Source organism: Astatotilapia calliptera, chromosome 16 (genome assembly GCF_900246225.1).
Source record: "Astatotilapia calliptera chromosome 16, fAstCal1.2, whole genome shotgun sequence".
Taxonomy (NCBI): Eukaryota; Metazoa; Chordata; class Actinopteri; order Cichliformes; family Cichlidae; genus Astatotilapia; species Astatotilapia calliptera.
The window spans coordinates 32,693,960-32,715,329 of NC_039317.1; the positions used below are offsets into that span (position 1 = coordinate 32,693,960).

Genomic DNA, 21,370 nt, shown 5'->3' on the forward strand with positions numbered 1-21,370 from the left:
TAAAACAGGGAACATGACAAGAAAACCAGAAGGAAGGAAAAGAAAAGGAGATACCAGCCAAGGGAAAGACTTGGCGAAGAGGAGATGAAAGCTTTGAGTTCAAACCAACGGCCATCTTGCCCTCAAATCTCCTGTTGCCATGGTGATTAAACTGACCATGTGCTGTCCCCTGAGAGTCTCCCTCTCTCTCACACACACATGCACTACCACACACACACACACACTCACACAGAAAGAGGGGACAGCACACCAGGACAGGTAGATGAACAGCACAGGTGTGGTAGATAAAGGATGACAAAACCTTTAATCCTATTCGAGGGATACTTCATGTTGCGTTAGCCGATCATTAATGTTGTTAATAGACAGTTAATCATGCCAAGTTTACACGTATCAAACTCGGATGGCCTGGAGCATCATCAGATGGACATACATGAGCTGTGTGTTTTTCTATTAGTTTTTAATGCTTGTTGTTCTGCTTTGGATGATACTGAGTAGGATTATAGACTATAAAGGACAGTGCTGTAAAAATCTGGATCAGATGAAGGTTCAACCTGCCAAGAACTCCTTTAATTTGCTCACATGTCATAAGTGGTATCATAAATAAAAATGTAATTGTTCTTTTTTGCACTTGCATTTTCTGCTTAATCATTTGCCAAAAAGACGGAATACAATAAACAAAGATTTAGATTTCAACTCTTTATTGATTGAACTCCAGCCCAGGTTAACCCAGTGGTTTTAATTTCCTGTTTCTAGATATAGTGATATAGTGTATGCATGTGAGAGGTGCTGGTGATTTCAATAGAAAGGAAGAACATTTATGAATATCAGTGTTGATTTTTTAAGAAATAACTCATCTAATCACAGTCGCTTTTCATTTTGTTATGCTGATTTAATAAACACATTGTTTCCCACTTAGCGTCACAAACCTACTGATTGTGCATGTGACATGTGCTGAATCACATGTGTATATATGTTAGTGTGACTAAAAAGGGATAAAGACTTGTATGATGTAAACAGTCCGTCTCTCTCTCCACAGCTGTATCGTTTATGAGACACAGCGCGTCAGCATTTGGATTCGCCGTAAGTTCCCGCCCCTTTCTTCTCTCTATTTGCATTGATCAATTAGTCATAACTTGGGTGCTAGTGATTTATTAATGAATCCCAGTACCAAAGTCCTATTGGTCCTTTTGTCTCCAAGGTAACAGGGCAGAGAAGGGACTGGAGGCTGGCGCTGTGGTTGGATGTCAAAATGCTTCTTGTGTTTGCTAAACAGATCTCCACTAGAACACAGCGGAAATCTTATTAGGAGGAAATCACTGAGAATTATCATAAAAATATGACGTAATGGCAGTGAAGGTGAAAATTACAATATCCACACCCGGGCCCAGGGAGGGAGATGTGATTAGCCTAATGTGATTAAAATATTATAAACCATAATCTGCAGAGCTAGCTATCTCTTCCTTAAAGATTGGATTTTAATTAGCAGTTTAATTGCTTGGCTGCAGATGACAGTTTTAAAACAGAAGCAGGAAGAAAATAAGAGGATGTGCCCCAATGCAAAGAGGTTAGATCATAGCAGCTTATCATCGATAGCTCTGTGAGACTTTGAGTCATCCTTTTCTTACTTTTTACATTTTATGATTTGAAAATGAACTAATAACGATTTTATTTTGTGATCCGGCTTCAGGGAGAGAAGTTTGTCCCTGAGAAGTCCTGAATCCAACATGAAGCTACTGTTGTCGCGTTAATGATGTTTATGGCTTTGATTTTCCTGCCAAACATCAACACTTCGCTCTTTGTGGTGCACAAACTTGAAAGTGGTTCCTGCAGTTTTTCCACTATAAGCCTTAATGAGACTCTTAAATCCTTACATCCACTCATCCCTATTCATACATAACCTGAGTCAGTTCATGTGCCCGCTGAAATTCTGTTGTGCTGAAATAAATGCGTTATTCTCCTCCACGGGATTTCAGAATGAAGTGGTTTTATTTTCAGCACAAATAAGTTATTTAAAGCTGTCTACACGTCTTACTGGACATCTGATCATTTAAAGAGTCGTGGTATAGGTCCAATGGATAATTTTGACCTTCCTCACTTCTTTCTCTCTAATTACTTGCTTCTCGTTTCTGTAGTTTGATGCCACGCTGGATGTCATGTCATCAGCCATCGTCCTGTGGCGCTACAGCAATGCAGCAGCTGTGCACTCTGCACACAGAGAGTATATGTGAGTACAAAACTTTATCTTTTGATCAACGATACAAGGGTGGAATCATAAACAACTCTCAAACCACAGGTGTTGTATGTTTTATTTATTTGTTCATTCATCTTTACTCTTTGGCTTCTTTTACCCATGAATCCCACCTCTGCTGTGAAAGGACTTCACCCATTCCCCTGCAATCCAGTCATTTCATGCATATGATTTTATCTTTCTGTAGTAAATTACATTTTAAAAAATGATCGGATCCTATGTAATATATAAATAAAAATAGAGTGCAGTGATTTCATATTCTATTTACAATAAAACATAGAAAACATATCAAATGTTTAAAGTGAGAAATTTTACTATTTCATAAAAAATATGTTTATTAGCTCATTTTGAATTTGATGCCAGCAACTCAAACAAAGTTGGGACTGGGGAAGAAAAGGCAGGAAAAGTAAGTTGTGCTATAAAGAAACAGATGGACGAACTAATGAGGTTAATTGGCAGCCGGTCAGTAACATGATATAAAAAGAACATCTTAGAGAGGCAGAGGTTATGAGAGGTAAAGATGGGCAGAGGTTCATTAAACTGCAAATAAACTACATGTACAAATAGTAGAACAATAAGGTTCCTCAACAGAAAATTATGAAGACTATAAATATCATCTGCAGTACATAATCATCACAAGATTCTGAATATTAGAATAAATATCTGTGTGAATGGGACAAGGCTGAAAATCAATATTTTCTCTGATCTTTGGGCCCTTGGGCAGCACTGCAATAACATCAGGCGTTGTTCTTCAATAGAAATCACCGCATGGACTCAGGAGCACACTGTGCCATCCACAAATGCAGGTTAAAGCTCCAACATGGAGAGAAGGAGCCACACATGAACAGGATTTGGAAAGGCAGCGGTCTTCTCTGGACCAAAGTTCATTTAAAGTGAACTCAATCAAAATGGAAAAGTGTTCTGAGGTCCAAACAAATCCAAAGTGGAAATTATTTTTGGAAAGCATGCATGCTTGCACACCTGGAAAGGCAGATGTGCGTTTTGCACATCTGCAGGACACCGGCCCTTGAGCCCTGGAGTTCCCCCAGCCCTGTTTTAGAGGAACATGTCCTCCCATGAAGATGACATTTTTCCAGATGAGACCATATTTCAGCAAGACAATACTAAACTGTTCGGGTGTCCGGGTCCTGAACCCGCCTGCCTGCAGTCTGGACCTGGACCAGCTGAGAACATCTGGAGCATCATGACACAGAAAAATATGACAAAGAAGACTCAGGACTGCTGAGCAGCTTGAATCTCAGTTCGCAGACGTTTACACAGTTCTTCAAAGAAGAAGGGACGCTTGTTGCTCCATCAAGTTCAAAATGAGTGTCTTATTTGCTATGTTTTCTATGTTTTATTTGGGTTTATGAGATTTGCAAATTGTTGCAGTCTGTTTTTGATTTTATGTGGATTTTTTAAATGTTTTTTTATACTTGACAATTTTAAAATCCGTAGTTCCAGTAGAGAGAATATTGCCACGATAGCTTTAATTTAATCTTCCCTTTGAAGGTCTAAATAATTTTCCCCATTAGGCTCTTGCTTATGTTCAGTATACCCAGATTAAACAATTTCAGAAAAGGTGCTTCTTAAATTGCAGGATGGAGAGAAGTGAATCCTTATTGATGAGCCATTAACTGTGTGTTGTTACTGTAAATGTGTCACTGCTACACGTGCGTTAATCCACCAGGTTTTAGGGCTGCTGTAGCTTAGCTGAATGAATCAATTAGCTGTCAGGCTGTATGGAGCCCTGTTTGTCTTGCAAGAACACCTCTGTGTAGCTCAGCGGTGTTACAGATAATGAAAGACCGAGCTGCCTCTCCACTGTCCATTAACTCACACGGAGTGACTCACATGCACACGCGGGATCTTTTTCTCTGTTAGTGCTGTCAGCTGGATGCAGAGACACACACAAACCACAAAACACCCAATTTATATTATATTAATGTTCTTTCTGTAGAAAATTAAAGTGTAATGTTAGAAAAGTAGAAAAAAGTGTGAGCATATCATTGCAAATGAGGCAAGATGTTTTACTTCCTGGAGATTGGTTCATGTAAAAGATGCAAGGATAGGCTTACTACTACTGATAGTGCCACTGAGGTCATCATTCTAATCCCACCTTTATGGACTAGCTTCTAGACAGGTTTAGTGGCCTCAGGATCACCTCTCAGATTTTTGTGGTTCTTCATCAGGCACCTCCCAATATGATTCAACATAGGGACAACTTGCTGCCCTGGGTTTCTCAGGGTCAGTGGCGGTCCTAGCCTGTTTGGCGCCCTGGGCACTCCCTCTGGCACCCCTGCAATAGTTACACCCTTTTTACACACGCTCTTTTCTACTCTGATGTAATATTCTTGTCAATTTTTTTGATATTTATTTATAATCCCCTCTGTTAATCCTTGATATTTATAATTGACTGATCTGATTAGTGCTATTTCTTAAATGTGTAAAATCTGTAACATAATGTATTGTTTGGAGTTTAGTTTGTTACTGTTGCTATTTTTACCATTTCTTCTTGGAGCAACTCTAACACGCATAGTTTCCTCAGGGATTAATAAAGTATTCTGATTCTGATTGTTTCAGGATGACCTGCCATTATCCAATCACACATCTGCTTACCTGTATCGTTTCTCCTCCTCTTCTTTTCTAGTTTTTCTAAACTGAGCACCTGATGGCTTTGAACTTTTCTTGTCCATCTTCCACTGGTTTTAATTTTGCACTCCAGTATGAACACAAATCCCTCAACCCGAGGATCGCCACAACATGATCTAACACACCTACACCTTAGTTCACAGATTCACTTTGTCTAAGGTGCATTTCTGAGATTTCACACAACCCAGGATTCAAATCATGAATACATGATGGGCTTGGATTTACAACATTATGAATGAAATGTGCTCTATTTGGAAGCAGCCGACAGGTTGTGTGTGAGACTTTAAATCATCAAACTGTAAATTTGAAATTTGAAATTGTTGTTGATCCCTTTACCCCGAGTCCTAAAGTGTATATTTATTTTCTTACTCTTCTTATAGATATATATTGTTTGTTTACTGCTGTAACTGCAGCCTCATCGTCTCGTCTCTCTATATACTGCACTGTATGTAGCGGAGATGACAATAAAGTTTACTTTGACTTCAGCTGCGAGCAGGCGCACCGAGGGCTCTCGCGCTCACTTTTCACGTATAGAATTTCGAAAAAAACATCTGTGCAAATTATAAGTCTGTATCATGATGTCTGGTGTTTTGTGTTTGTTGGCTTGTTTTTATTTTGTTTTATTTTGTTTTATTTTGCGAGTTGGTTATTAGATGCCGCCCCGCCCTCTCCTCCCTGTGCCACAAGCAGCAGGCGCACCTCGCACACAGAGGGCGCCCTTACTCCCAGCAAATGGGCGATAGAAAGCCGATCGGTGCCTCTGGCATTCCCAATATGCGCTGGCTGATGTCGGGGCAGCATGAGTACGAGCAATCTTTTTTTTTTTTTTTTTTTTTTTGCCCGTGATGCCGCCCCGGGCAAACGCCCGTGTCGCCAAAAACCGCTACTGCTCAGGGTCTTGTTCATGAAAGAAGTGAGAGTGGAACAAGTGATGGACCGGTGCAGTGTTTTCAGTAATGAGGATACTACGTTGATCTGATGGGGTGAAGAGAGATGAGTGTGAAAGCAAAGCCATCAGTCAGTCTATGTTCCAATGGCCATGAGCTCTGGGTAGTGACCAAAATAATGTCCTCATGGTTCCCAGTCTTGGCCCTTGGGTGCTGGGTTTTTGTTTATTTAGTATTCTTTATTTGTTTTTTTTTAGTTTGTTTATTGGCTCAGTTTTCATCCTAGTGCATATTGTTATATATTTTGAGTCCTTCTGCTTGTTTGTATTATTATATATTTATTTCCCTCCACGTTTTCTTTCCACTTCCTGTGTCAATTCCCGTATGTTAAGTTCGATTTGGGATTTATTTTTTATTTCCGGCTGTATTTCTGTAATAGTTGCTCCTTTACTTCCTCTATCTCATTACCTTAACTGTATGCATCTGTGTTTTTCCCAGCTGTTTACTTCCCCTAATTAGCCCTGTGTGATCAAGACATGTTAAAGTGTCTATGCAACATCTCTGCACATCCATTATTTGTTTGCTCGTTGACATTTTTCATGCATTCATACTTTACCCGTGCAGGTTCCAGTAGCTGGAACTTTTTGATTATTTGCCATGTTTTTAACAAATATCACTAAAAATAAAAGAATGTAAAGATGTTGTCAAATGTCTGTCAAACACTGAAACTATTATGTGAAAGATGTTTTTGTTGTGAAATGCAAAAGCAGCAATCATGATGGATGTAAAAATAATAAGACCTTAGGAAAGCATTGCTGCTCCCCTTTAAGCTCCTTTGGGTTATTACAACATCAGTAATCGTCATACCTTCTTCTTTTGCCTGTTTGTCTGCAGAGCATGTGTCGTCCTTGGGGTTGTGTTCGTTCTCTCCTCTATTTGTATTCTTGGAAAGGCCATCCACGATCTGGCTACCAGGATGCCCCCCAAAGTGGTGAGGCTACATGCACACACACTATATGGACACAGACGCTGGCTCACACTGCACCGACACTTTCTTTGTGTAATTTAGATAAAGGAAAGTTACAGCTTTGACTTAATTGTGATTTTTGTCTCTCCCTAACCTCCCTAAAAAGTATTTTACATAATGCAACCAGATATTACTGTTACTGTTGTCGGGTCTGACAAACCCTCAAATATATATTCTGAACACTGATTTCATAACTCTGCATAACTTTCCAATATTGACTGATACATTTTCATTGCATAGTGAGTGGGTTTAAAAAGCCTGTCTTAAATCTTGCATAGAGAACAATTTAAAGCAATGGATTCAAAGGATGCGTGGGCGAGTGATTTGGCATTTATTTGGCAGAAACTGCAAAAAGATTCAGAGTAAAACTGAAAATATATTGAAAGATAAATAGACACTCTCCACTAGTCCCATTTATGTGGTCTAATAACTGAACTCTGAAATAGTTCAGCCAATCACAGTGAAGTAAGACCAGCTCAACAAATAGAAGAACATTTCTCTGGGAAACAGCCCGCTCTGATGGCATTGTGAAAATTACTTTTTCCAATTTGGGAAGCCACAGAAGACATCATGCTCTAATATAGTGTATCTAATCTGTTTTCAGTACATGTCATGACAAGTAAACTGAGTTCAATAATGAAAAAACTGTTTACTTCAGAACTGGCTGTGGCTCTTTTCTAATGGTGATCTTTTCTGATATTATGATATATTATGAATAATGTTTTAATGTTTGGCCTTTGTGTCTTTGTGCACTGATAATACATTTTTTTAAAGAAAAAGTACATGTGACTAGAGTGTGTGGCTCACAACACATACTATACTCACACATTCACATGCATGCACCAATCTGGCATGATATTATGAGCACCTGCCTAATATTGTGTTGATCCCCTGACTGTCCAGGCGTGGACTAGACCCCTGAAGGTGTGCTGTGGTATCTGCACCAAGATGTTAGCAATAGTCCTGTTAGCTGTGAGGTGAGGCCTCCATGGATTGGACTACTTTATTCATCACATCCCAGAGATACCCAATTTGATGGAGATCTGGGGGATTTGGAGGCCAAGTCAACAACTCAAACTGGTTGTTGTGTTCCTCAAATCATTCCTGAACCATTTCTGATTGGTGGCACATTATCCTGTTGATAGAGGCCACAATTCAATTCAATTCAATTCAATTCAATTTTATTTATATAGCGCCAAATCACAACATAAGTCGCCTCAAGGCGCTTCATAGATACAGCCATCCAGCCAACCAACCATCAGGGAGTACTGTTTCCATGAAAGGATGTTTATGATTTGCAACAATGCTTAGGTAGGAGGTACACCATGGTGTGTCCTGTTCCCAGGCATTCCCCAGGTAAGTGACGCACAGTCACCCGGTAAAGAAATCATCATTCGTCAGACTGACATAATAATAATAATAATAATAATGGATACTTTATTGATCCCCATGGGGAAATTACTTGTTTTTCTCTGCATTTGACCCATTCACTCAGTGAAGCAGTGGGCAGCCCACTAAGCAGGCGCCTGGGGAGCAGTGTGTAGGGACGGTACCTTGCTCAGGGGTACCTCAGGGTAGCCGTTAAGTGGATTCGAACCGCCGACCTTCCGATCATGGGGCGACCACTTTACCTACTGAGCTATCCCTGCCCCTAATACCTTCTTCCATTGCTCTGTGGTCCAGTTCTGATGCTCACGTGTCCATTGTCGGCGCTTTCGGTGGTGGACGGGGGTCAGCATGGGCACCCTGACTGGTCTGCAGCTCCATACACAACAAACTCTGATGCTTTGTGTATTCTGGCTTTTATGAGAACCAGCATGAACTTTTATTGCAGCTGTAGCTCAGTGACCGTTGGCAACCCGTGACCCTGTTGCTAATAGAAACGGACTGCTGCAGACCGGGAACACCTCACAGAGCTGCAGTTCTGGAGATATAGACATAAACAGGATGTTTTTTGTGATCTGTGTATATTTGTAATGATGGATAATGATTTATTTTCTAGTGCCATACACACAAACAGAGCAGCACACACACACATCACTGTGAGTAAGGTTTCTTTTTATAGCCCTCCGCTGCTGTTCTTCTGACGTCAGAGCTTATGTCTCCCTCCACCTGACGTTTGTTTGCTTTTTGTTTTTGACACAGACATGCGCAGACACACACACACACACAGACACTCTTTTTCTTTAATGCCAGCTCCACCTCCCCCACCACCGCTCTCTGGAGGTGTAGGAGTATGAATAAGGTCCCAAAATAGTCTCTTCTTTCTGTTGCTGGGGTACAGCCCAGCTCTCTCACCATCAGACTGAGAATGTTTCTCACTCTCAGCTTTGAGACCCTCTTGGTGTGTAAATGATTTAACCCTAACCATGTGTCCATTTCACTAACCAGAGAAGAGGGAGAGAAATATTTTGGATATAGGGCAGGAAAAATATCACATGCAAAGACTGCAGTAGAGTTGTGCCTGTGCTGTAAAGCATCACAACTAAGTTATTAAACCACTTACATGCAAACTGCAGTTTAATTAATGCATGAATGACATGAAAAACAATACAGTGATTGCTAATGACATTCGTCCAACATCAACTCAGATGTCCATAAAGGTTACCAGCGTGTCGACGTATCTATCCAGCTCACAAAGATGCTCTGGAATCACCAGGGTGCAAGAAATGGAGTGAGGCACTTTTTGATTTTGGGGTATACACCTAGTTCTAGTGTACAAACACCCTTTTTGTCTCAGAAACATTGATTTAATAAAATTAAATAACATAAATGCAGCACAATCTAAAAGTCTTCCTTTTGGATAATAACAGATGAGAAAAGTTCTGCCAGTACCAAAATCTTTGTTTTCCAAGCTGGTGTATTTTAACATTTCTCTAAAACAACTTCCCAACACCAAAACGTTGCAAATGCTACAAAACAAGAATTTATTACAGGGCGTTGTTCATTTCATAATCTGTCAAGTGCATGCATGTAACTGTTCAATGTTCCAGAAGAGTCACTGCTCTTGGCATTTACTCTGTGCTTTTTCATGTGATCTCTTAATAGTTATTACGTGTATTCACCTCAGAGTTTCATCTCGTTAAGATCATTTAGACCCAGACACATTTTGGTCTTAATTTGTTCAATTCCAGGCAGAGAATCTTCTCTTTGCACCAACTGCTTCATTAGTGGCATAAATTAGCAGGACATTAAAAGCCAGCAGCAGTGGACCAATTAGAAAACTGACACATAGAGCAAAACTGTAACTGCTGTGCATATCAATAGAGTCTGAACAATGAATTAAACAACATGAGAATCAATTGTTTGAACTGGGATAAAGCGAAAAAACAAAAACATAAATAAAAAGTAAAACAAAAATTGAGTCACTGAAGCCCCTTTTAGCACAGATTGAAGTGGGTACAGCCAAGAGACGGCTGCATCTATTCTGCAGCCTGTGTGTGATGCTTCAGTGCCATTATGTTAATAGAAACTCTGTCTGTTTGGTCTCAGAGGACCTTCCTGACAGCAGCACGAGCCGATTACCGCTGCCTGTCTCTGGGACATTTCTTTGACGTGTCTCGTGTTTTCAGCATCAATCTTTGTTCCATTTCAGGCTCTATATTTATGATAAACATGCATGTACTCTATTAATATTTGGCCTCTTGGTGTATTTGACATTGTAAGAGGATAAAAAGCAATGAATGGTTCTCAGTGAATAACTCACATCTGGTTAATTATCAGTTTGTTTAAGAGTGATGTCAGCCATCTGGCTCTGTATTTTTATGTAAACACTGTCATTGGCTTCTTTCCTTGGTTAAATACAGGAGTTTGAAGGATGGAAGGATCTCATCTTCTTCTTATTTATCCAGTTTTCTCCTTACTAACACATTCAGTATAACACCCCCGCAAAAACAGTAGTAAGTAAGAACAAGTACTGGTCTGTAAATTCATATTGTGTAAATGCAGGTTGCAGAAAGGGAATCTGGATTCATGTCACGTCCTTGGTTTCGCTCTCATGGCAGGCTGTCGGTGTCTAGTGCCTGATTAAACACAGAGAGATGAGATTGGCCCCCACCAGCTCTGTGCTTGGGAGAGAGAGCAGCACATAGCCATGCAACACATACATACAGTACACACCATGCAGTCACAGACAGGCTGCTTTTTATCCACTTTACACAGAGATATAAGTGAAATTTACTTTTTAATTATGGATTTATTGGGAGATACTTGCAATGGAAAGGAAACCTCTTGTTGCCTTATGAAAGCAAACACTACAGATGCACCACAAAAAGGTCTCAGACCAAGACTGTGCTGACATTAATGTATATTAAATATATTTTATAGATATATAACTGTATGATTGTTTTTATCTCATGAAATGCAAAAATACTTCAGTGTGGTCAGATTTCTGAAAAAGGACAAAAGTGACTCCATCTATGTCAAATACGTAGGAGTAAGAAAGGCACAGATGGCTAAAAATGTAACATATCAGGACATAAAGTATGTAAAGTTATGTAAATGCAACCTGAGATTAACCTCAGATTTAAGAAAAACGAACATGGGACATATTGGTCGTTAGTTATTTATTCAAACACTGAGCCAAAATATAAAAAGCAGTGTGAAAAACGAAGTACACCCCATGATTGGAGAGCTTGTAGAACCACCTTTACCAGCAATAACTGGAAGAAATTATTGTTTCTACAACTTTGTCAGTCTCTCACACGGTCGTAGAGGAATGCTAGCCCACTCTTCTTTACTACCTCAGTTCACTGACGTTTGTCATTCTTCTTCTTTAAGGTCCTGCCACAGTATCTTAATCAGATGGAGATCTGGACTCTGGGCTATTGCAACATCTTAATTCTTAAATCTTTTTTTCTGACATTTTGTTGTAGATTTGCTGCTGTGCTTAGAATCACTGTCCTGTTGCATGACCCCATCTGCACCAGCATGTCAGACAGATTTGACTCTGGAACACTTGGTCACCTCAGTGGCTCCACACAAAGGCGCTCAAGTCCTTTGCAGCTTTGCAAACTTAAGCTGTGCTGCCTTGTTTTTTCACAGAGGAGAGGGTTTCTCCTGGTAACCCTTTGAAGCCATACTTGTTCAGTCTTTTTCTAATTCATAAACTTTAACCCTGAACATGCTACAGTAGCCGGTGGAGTTTGAGATGTAGCTCTTGGGGTTTTTTGCAGTTTCTCTGAGCATTGCACAATCTGACTCTTGGGTTAATCCTCACCTCAGAAGACTGTCTTCAGTGTCTGTATTACTGATGTCTCCCCTCCTTGGCACTATGTTAACACACAGCTGAATGGTCCACACCTACAAACTCATACAAACTTCTGCTACTTCTCTTGGTTTCTATGCAAACAGTGTATTTAGTTTTCAAACACTGTTCCTCTATTTCGCTTAATCACTGTGTAATGTGTTTTGCTTGTTTTGCTGTTCATCTGAGCTTTTATTTTCCTCATTTTAATAGCTGCTAATTTTTTTTTATCATATCCTGATACATAAATTATATATAAAGCAATACATAAAGAGGGTGTACTTTACAAAAACTGTACAGTGGATAAAATGAGGACAGATCTGCTTACAATGCAATACTTCTTGTTCTTTGCAAAGGTTGCTGTTGTACGATGCTGCCCTTGTAAAAATGATTCTCTGCACACTAACTAATAAGCATCTTCTAAGGGAACAAGTGAGTGGCTTTTCCCAACAATTCTGAAACTGGATGAGGGTCTGCTGGGATTACATGGGGTCAAACTGATCATCTACTAGCATCTGTTTAGTATTGTAATAAAACAAACTGATACCAATCAGTCACTAAGACTGAAAGTATCAGTCAGCAAATGCAGCTAAATATATACAACACAAAAAACAAATTCGTTTTAGAGACCTAACTAGCAAAGACATTGATCACTGCTTCCTTACATTACATAGAGCCAACTATTGATTGTTAATTATAGTTTATTATTAATTGCAATAAAAAAACATTTGTTAGATCCATGTCTGTTTTTCACTCGCCCACAACAGCATTTTAGGCCTAATGCCTTTAATTTAACTTTGTAAATCTACTCAAAAGATTCCAGCAGGTGAGATTAACATCTGAAAATAGGAGGATGGAATCAGCCGTTTCCAAAATTTTAGTTTTCCTAAATGTTGAAGTGCAGTTACTCTGATTTGTGTGCATGTTTTTCTAATACAGTTGGGGTTTTATTAGCAGGTAGTTTATGCCGCTTTATAATATCCCGATATGTTTGATATAGCTGTGACTTTAAATCTGGTGGAGAACAGCAAAGTCAAAACAAAAACAATGTGGCTGTTTCCCCCTCAGACGTGTCCTTTAGGCTCTTCTCTTCCTCTCATCTCCGGCTCTCAGTCCCTGCTGCGGGTCAATTAAATCTGAAAGGTGGATGCTCTCGAGTCAAGCGTTTTCCTTTTTTTCTTTTGCTGAGTCTGTTTGAGACACAACCTGAAAACACCCAAAGCTCACATCACTTCATCTGTATGACCTTGGGCTGATGCACCAAGGCGAGCCTGTATATATTAATAATGCTTGAGCTGACAGAAGCTTTATGGGTCACACAATCTGTTGGTTCCTGCTCTGCAGCTATACAGTAGCTCCCTCTGTGTTTTTGCTGAACTTTTGTTTGTTTTTTAGGATGAAACCTTTAATTTCACTCTGCATACTTTTACAAATATTGCCATATTCTCTTATATTTTGTCCCCCGTGTCTCACCCCAGGACGACTTCCTCTTTAGTGTGTCCATAGTGAGTGGGCTCACATGTGCTGTGCTGGCTGTGGCCAAGTTCATGCTGGGAAGAGTGCTGACTAGTCGGGCACTTATCACTGATGGTAGGACACACACACACACACACACACACACACACACACACGCACATGCACGGACACTGATGACTATAAATAAATGAAGAACACAACAGAAGAGCACGAGGGACTAGATAACTAGATAGGTGACTTAAAGCATAAGCAACTTTCAGTTGTTTGAATTATCAAGAGGGAAGACACTGTCCCTAAAGAGGGAGACTTAGAGTGGAGTTAAAACATGCGCATTTATTTGGTATATTCATATGAATTAATAAAATCGTAATTAAGTTGTTCAAACCCAACATTTTCCATCTGGTATGATTAAATTTTTAACTACCAAGTGAAATTCTTCTAACAACAGCAAACGTATCAAAGTTCTAATGATATCACAGATAACACAAGAATGAAAAATACGAGAGTTTTACAAAATACACAACAGTTTTCATGAAGCATCGTGGCCACTTTCAGAATGACATTAATTATGAGTGGATTAGTATCACTGATGCATTAACTTGTCAGAAGTTTCCAGGGTTTTAGGTGAGCCAGAGGAAGCTAATATTCTTGGATTAAGTGTGTGCACCATATTTTATCTGCTCTTTGAGCTTCTGTCATGTTGTGGTGGTGAAGTGCAGGAACCAGCACCCAAATGTAGGACGCAGGATTCAGAATCTAATTACTTAAAGACACACCTGAAACAAAAAAGTCCAAAACTAACAAAGTGTATCAAAAACAGCAATTCACAGACAGTCTGAGGATAAGCTGCACAGAATAATAACAGATTACAGGAGGACAGGGCTGAATGAGACACAGGTGCACACACATGAAAGGGCACTCAAACAGTACATAAAAAATTTGTGAAAACTTGGCACTTCCTGCAGATTTTAACCCAAAACCCATGACCTGAATCAGGTTATGTGTTCAGAAGTTACCACGTGATTTACTCACTTTTGTGACGCAGAAGAGTCTGACAAAGCTCGCTAACCCCTTAATCTCTCTTTCTATACCCCTCAAAAAAGAGAACTGACACTGGAGATTAACCTAAGCATGGACATAACCAGGTACATCAATGAGATGGAGACAACAAAAACAGAGAACTCACTATGAACTCACTCAAAATGAGGAAAAACTAAAAATCGTCACTAAAATGAAAAGTCAGAACAGAGTTATTATTCTTAGATCAATTCATAATAATTCAAACCCACAAAACGACTGTGGCATTTTAAAACATCTGCACCATCAAAGCCTTTGGAAGCAGAATATTTGTGCCAACACATTAAACCAAAGGAAATAAAACACACGCAGCTGAAACAAACATTGCAAACCAGAACATGCCTGCTTGTGTTTATTGTGTGACTTTCTAACACAAATGAACTGAAAAAAATGTCGTTTGTGATGACCCGCTGCTCGTAGGCACGTGCTCAGCTGAACAAAAGCACAGCACACACACACACACACACACACACACACACACACACACACACACACACACACACACACACACACACACACACACACACACACAGTGTCTCTGGCAAACACACACTGCTATCCCCAGGTCTCAAAACACACAGGGCATCAATCCAATAAACCTGAGGTTGCTGTTCTCTGAGCCTCTTATTTCCCACAAGACTCTACACTTACTGCAGGCAAGACAATAACCCACCGTGCTAGCTTTCACACATGTAATTATAAAGAACAACATCAGCCACTATAAAGGGTCATTCAAACACAGTATATGTAGTGTGGAGCCATTTATGTAGGACTTCAAAACAGCTGCAAAATGTTGATCCGACACCTACCAGAAGAATATACATAAGCTCAGCTGTAGCTTCAGATTTATCCTTTAAAATGGATATTGATACAACTTAAAGATCATACATACAAGTTTACATTTAGTTTGTGTTTCAAAGTGAAATGGAGATGATACATGTTCATATTTTATCCCACCTGTTAATCCTTTCTCTGAGGGAATGCTGCTTCTCACCAGGTCCTCTAAATCAGGGGTGGGGAACTCCAGGCTTCGAGGGCCGGTGTCCTGCAGGTTTTAGATCTCACCCTGGGTCAGCACACCTGAATCAAACGATTAGTTCATTACCAGGCTTCTGGAGAACTCCAAGACATGTTAAGGCCATTTAGCCATTTAAATCAGCTGCATTGGATCAAAGACACATCTAAAACCTGCAGGACACCAGCCCTTGTGGCCCGGAGTGAGCTACCACCACCACACATAACATGTTGGTCCTTCATTTCACCGTATCTGTCCAACTAAAACAACTACATTAAGGTCAGGAAAAGACTGTCATTGTTAACAGAAATGTTGTTTTTTATTTGTCCTCACCTAAATTTGTTTGTTTTTCAGGGTTTAATTCTCTGGTTGGAGCAATCATGGGATTTTCCATTCTAATCAGCGCCGAAGTTTTCAAGCATCATACTGACGTCTGGTTTCTGGATGCCACCATTGGAGTTCTAATGGGACTTATTATTTTGGCATATGGGGTCAAGTAAGACATGAAGCAGCAGCAGTGTCTAATCTGAAATCTTTAATCTTTTATAGTTATTAAGGCATTATTTACACGATGCTAATGGCACCGATACAGCTCAGCAGCTCTGTACCTGCGCCTGCATGAACGGCCATTTTTGCTGACGTATCTTACAATTAGAATTTGTTTCTTTGCCCACAGGCTCCTGAAGGACATGGTTCCCCGTGTGAGACAGACAAGGAACTACGAGCGCTTTGAATGAGAGACCTGTGTGCCGACCAGACGAGCAGGTTCTAACATACTCACGCACCTGCACACCTGGGTGCCTCCTGCCCCGCCTCTCTCTGTATTTCATACACCTGTTCATCCACATTTCATTACACACTGACAGGGACCGTACACACTCCCATAGACATGTATACACACACACACACACACACAATCTGTACATACTGTACATACATTTAAAGATTAATACATGTGTCAGACACACACACATACACACACACACACACACACACACACACACAGACCTGAGAGATTCTGAGAAGGACGTGATGGAAGAGTATCCTCCTATAAAGGAAGTATTTCTGATTATTTCTCCTCGTCTTTGCGTTTTGTACAATAAAGCACCAATAAAAAGAAGAAACGATGACACAAAACAGAAGAAATATTCAAGAACTGCTTTGGATTTGTTCAAGTTGGACATACATCACTTGCTGCTAAGAGGACATCATTGAAGCCATAGCTGAATTTTTTTTCAAACCAATAGGAAAGATTGTAGGTTTTGCTTAAGTGAAAATAATGCATGTTATCCCAAAACTCGCTTCAGGAACGTGTTTTATGTGACCCTGTAATAAACGGAGGTAGCCGGCTAACTTATTTCGTTATTTATTTTGTAGTTTTCTGGTTATCGTAAAGCACATAGGACAGAGATGAAATGAAAACTTGTCATCACCCTCCTCATGTCAGTGCAGCCTTTCTACCTCCTAGTTTGTATCGGGAAGACAGCGAGAGAGGAAGCAGGAAGCAGGGAGAGAGACTCAGGCAGAGCATGCTGAGTCAGCAAATGCTGCTACCTCTGAACACAAAAGCACCTACGAACGCTACACCTAAAGCTAACGAGAAACAGAGAGGACTGGAGACACCAAGTACAAGCACTTGTCATAAAATGAAACATAAGAGCACAAATCTCAATGTATTTCTCCCATTTATATTACACTGCACACTCTGCTCAATATTTCAGAAAGGATCACTTTAGAAGTGAAATTTTTTTTATTTCTGTGTGCAGCAATTTGTACCAGAGCCACAGAACAACAAAGATAGCATTAATTTAGAAAGTATGGCAAAGAGTAGGAGCAGTGATGGTGGGTTCCAAAGCAGCTTGCAGCCTAAAACAATGCTACACACACTGCTCGATGTGGAATTTGTCACTCAGCTGTGGTCTGACTAACCTTAGGCTGTGCTTTATTTAATTAACCTTTTGCTTAAAGCTTATAGTGAAGTCATTTTTAGGAAAAGCAGACATGTTTGTGTTCAGACTAACAATTAAAACTCATGAATCGTGACGACATGGGCACCAAACCCATTTGTTTATGTTGTTAATTTGGTCTGGGATTTATTAGGTTCATTAATGCCGCTTATTCTCCTCATTTTGTCTGTAAGCACGATGTTTGAACCATTAAAGCAGCGGTGGCTCTAAGCACAGTGTCAGAGATCACACAGCCTGTAAAATGTCATTGGCAGAGACAGTGTTCGTCTGTGCTTCCTCTTTGTCCTGCATGTTTCCATTCCGTTATCAGTCATTACTCCGTGCAATGAATGGAATGTAAATACGAAGCACACGGTCTGTAAATATGTTCGCCGCATTGTTTGGGTGCATCAGTATCAAAAGGTCACACATCGTCACAGTGCTGTACGGCTGACGTGAGAGTAGACAATATATAGTTAAAGTACAGACTGATCAATGTTGCGTATAATTACAAATGTTTACTCCGTAGTGTGCATATACTGTAAATGTCGTTTTACATATTACTGTAGATTATCGTTGACATAAAATGATGAGTCTTACTGTAAGTTTTTTGCACTGTAGGTGAAAATATCTGACTGGATGTAGGTGGATTCCAGCAATGCTGTCCAAGGCAAACTTCACTTATAAAAACAATTTCTTTAACATGCTGAAAAAGTTACAGGTGATCACGTCCACATATTACCTGCTAGCACAAATCGCTAATATTTTACTATAATACTGTAGGTATTACAAGCTCAGATATTAGATAACCAAGCATGTAAAAACTGGGCATTTAAAAGCAACATATAGACTCATATTCAGTATTCAGCTGGTGGAGCCATGATGTATGTGCGCCCTCTTGTGGCTGGAATTGTCACAACAGCAGTCTTAATTAATATTCAGTCGTGTAAATTTATCCCCAGCTGAAAGCCTTGGGCACTGGCTGTGGAGAGGCCTACATCCACTCTGCACTGTAATTATCAACTCTGAGTCGGCTGGACGTGGTGCAGAATTATTGGTATTATCTTTAGTTTCATTGTGTGAAGAATATGATTAAGATATAAAGTGAAGGTGTGATTCAGCTCGCACCATTTCTACTCACCAACAGCACACTGATTTGTAATGCCCCTCTCCCTCTTTAATGCATAGAAGACAATCTTTACAATGGCTTTTACTAGCAAAGCTCAGTGTTTACATGCTAAAGCCACAGTGTAAGGCACAGAACAAACTCATCATGCTTTACAGTAGCTCTGTTGCTCATTTAAAGTAAACTGCTATGTTGGATAAAGTGGACACTGTTTTGAAGTTGGCAGCAAAATCCTTTCTACCTCTCTTCTTTGCACTTGCTTTTATTTTCATGCCACATCTGTTGTGTGCATTCAAACCCCCCTAATGTTTAGTCCGGGTGCTGCGACTGAGGCCCTGGTTACTCGATTCCTCCTTAGCAACGGATAGTCTCTGAAAGTGTTGCACTCGCTGCTGCCAGTCGTGGGGATTGTGCAACAACTGAATGCCAAAAATGTCAAATGTAACTGATGATCACTGCAGTTGCGTTTAAGTCATCTAAAATGTTTTGTTTTCATTTTTCTCCATCTCTCTTAATAACAGGAACCCTGAAACATGAATATCTTGTTATGATATGTTGCACAAACCTCTCATTAATTGAAGAATGGCATGATACACAAAAACCATTTCATTATTTCATTGAAACATGTCAGAAATATGACCACTTCTGTAGCTTAATGAACTGTGCCAAATCATTCAGACCATTTGTCAGCTCTGTTGAAATGTGTGTATCTTTGGTGTGCTTGTAATGATGAATGAACTTCCCATTGACCCAAGAAAAGGCATCAAACTATCAATTCTGCAGAGTTTCATGAGATTATAATAGCAATACTAACCACTCCTCTGTTGCTATAGGCTTTGCATGGGCTTGTAAAAAATCCTTACACTTTCAGTGGTTACAAATGCATTAAACACACACACACACACACACACACACACACACACACACACACACACACACACACACACACACACACACACACACAGACAACCAAATTTACAATAAATCAAGACTATGTGACATAATTGTTTGTACAATATCGACATTGGTGGTATTGCAGATGATGTAATCACTATTTATTTATGTAAACGAAACAATGAAATATCTCTTTGTCAAAGAGAAATGTTTTATTGATCAATAAAGTTTTATCCTGCCTAATCATCAACAATCCTGAGTCATTCGTTTTAAAGCAAGAAGCGAGACGTCATTGTTGAGCAGCTGAGTGCTTCTTAGGATTTTAAATGAAAAATGGACAATAATGGTAAGTACTGTATGAAAAACCTTTATCACTAATGAAATCTAAACCAAAAACATTACGGGTGATTCAAAAATAAAAACTAGACGTTTAGAAAAAAGATGAAAACAAACTGAAATAATTTTACAAAATTGGAAACTTGTAAAACAAACTAATATAAACTAAAAATATGCAGGAAATATTCTTGTTTGCCTGCTAAAATTTATAATCACAACCTGCCAGAGGAGGAGCTTTGGAGCTTTGGGAATCAACTGCTTTCAGAAAGGTTTTCTTGTACTTCCTAAAATCTTTCCTCCATGTAATATTAATTTTGTTCTTTAAAAATGACCAACATTAGCACTGGGACCATTAAAATCTAAACTGAAATGAGCAAACCCACTGTGAAAACTCACTGAAACCACAGTAAACTGAAAAAAGTCAAAATAAATTAAAATAAAATCTAATTAGAAAATGGAAAATCATAATGACTCCAGCACAGAAATGACTCTTACTTAATTTAACTACGTCGCTAATGGGAATTTTTTAACAGTTTTCCTGCATACTGAGGAGTATATTTGTGTGTACTTGTTTCATTTACAAATTACAAAGTCAAGAAGATCAGGTTTGTGGTGGTTGTCACGCGGACTCGTTGAATACAAGTATTTAAGTTAAAATCACCAAATTATTATTGTCATTGTTTCCTGTCGTATGATGATTAGACTTTGATTCTTGTGTGTTTGTGTTCAGAGGCAGAGATGTTTGTCACTGTTACAGACGCACAGTCGTGTCTCTTTCAAACACTGGAAAACTAAATAAACACAAAAATAAAATAAAATAGAAACTGTGAGGATAAATCGATTAGGTTTATTGTAAAATGTCCTAATTTATGCTGTTTACCTTAAAATAAGGGAAAACCTTTTAAATTAAGTAATACTTCATGTTATATTGTCTCTTTTTAAGTGTTTATTTTTAATAAGCAGTACTTGATATTATAATAACAATTTTGTTTTTTTAAGTAAAACTATTTACCTTAACAATGTGTTAAGTTTAATAATCAAATCAGTGATCCTGCTGACTCGCTACTTGATATACTTAAAATTGTAAATATCAGACCTGTCAAGCGTTACTACAAGAAGTTTTTACTTTACTTTTGGCACTTTTGCCATGTTTGGTTTTGCTCAAGAAAGAGTTCTTAAATCTATCACACTCATTACAGAAGAGGCTTTGAAGGTCATCTGTACAATGTTTGCTTTGTTGTGAATAATTTAGACACAGTCTTACTGTGATGTAATGTCACTTTACATTTAAACTATAAATGTAAAATAACGTGTGTCTACACTGATGGTTTTACAGGTTACTTGTGTGTTTGTATCCAGTATTCATGCTGTCATTCTGAGCTGCTCTATACTGTGGATGCTGACCAGTGTGTGGGTGGTGTTGCAACAATCATATTCTTAA

General features: G+C 39.2%; 1 protein-coding gene across 1 annotated transcript in view; it reads left to right on the top strand.

The window, feature by feature from the left end:
* The window catches only part of tmem163a (transmembrane protein 163a), a 69,386-nt gene extending 49,527 nt beyond the window's left edge, over positions 1-19,859 (top strand). The window contains exons 3-8 of the mRNA XM_026144680.1: positions 1,037-1,080; positions 2,133-2,224; positions 6,682-6,778; positions 13,538-13,649; positions 15,982-16,123; positions 16,304-19,859. Coding sequence (XP_026000465.1) covers positions 1,037-1,080; positions 2,133-2,224; positions 6,682-6,778; positions 13,538-13,649; positions 15,982-16,123; positions 16,304-16,364 — 548 coding nt within the window. The 3' untranslated portion in view covers positions 16,365-19,859. The remainder of the gene's footprint in view (positions 1-1,036; positions 1,081-2,132; positions 2,225-6,681; positions 6,779-13,537; positions 13,650-15,981; positions 16,124-16,303) is intronic.
* Positions 19,860-21,370: the final 1,511 nt, after the last annotated feature.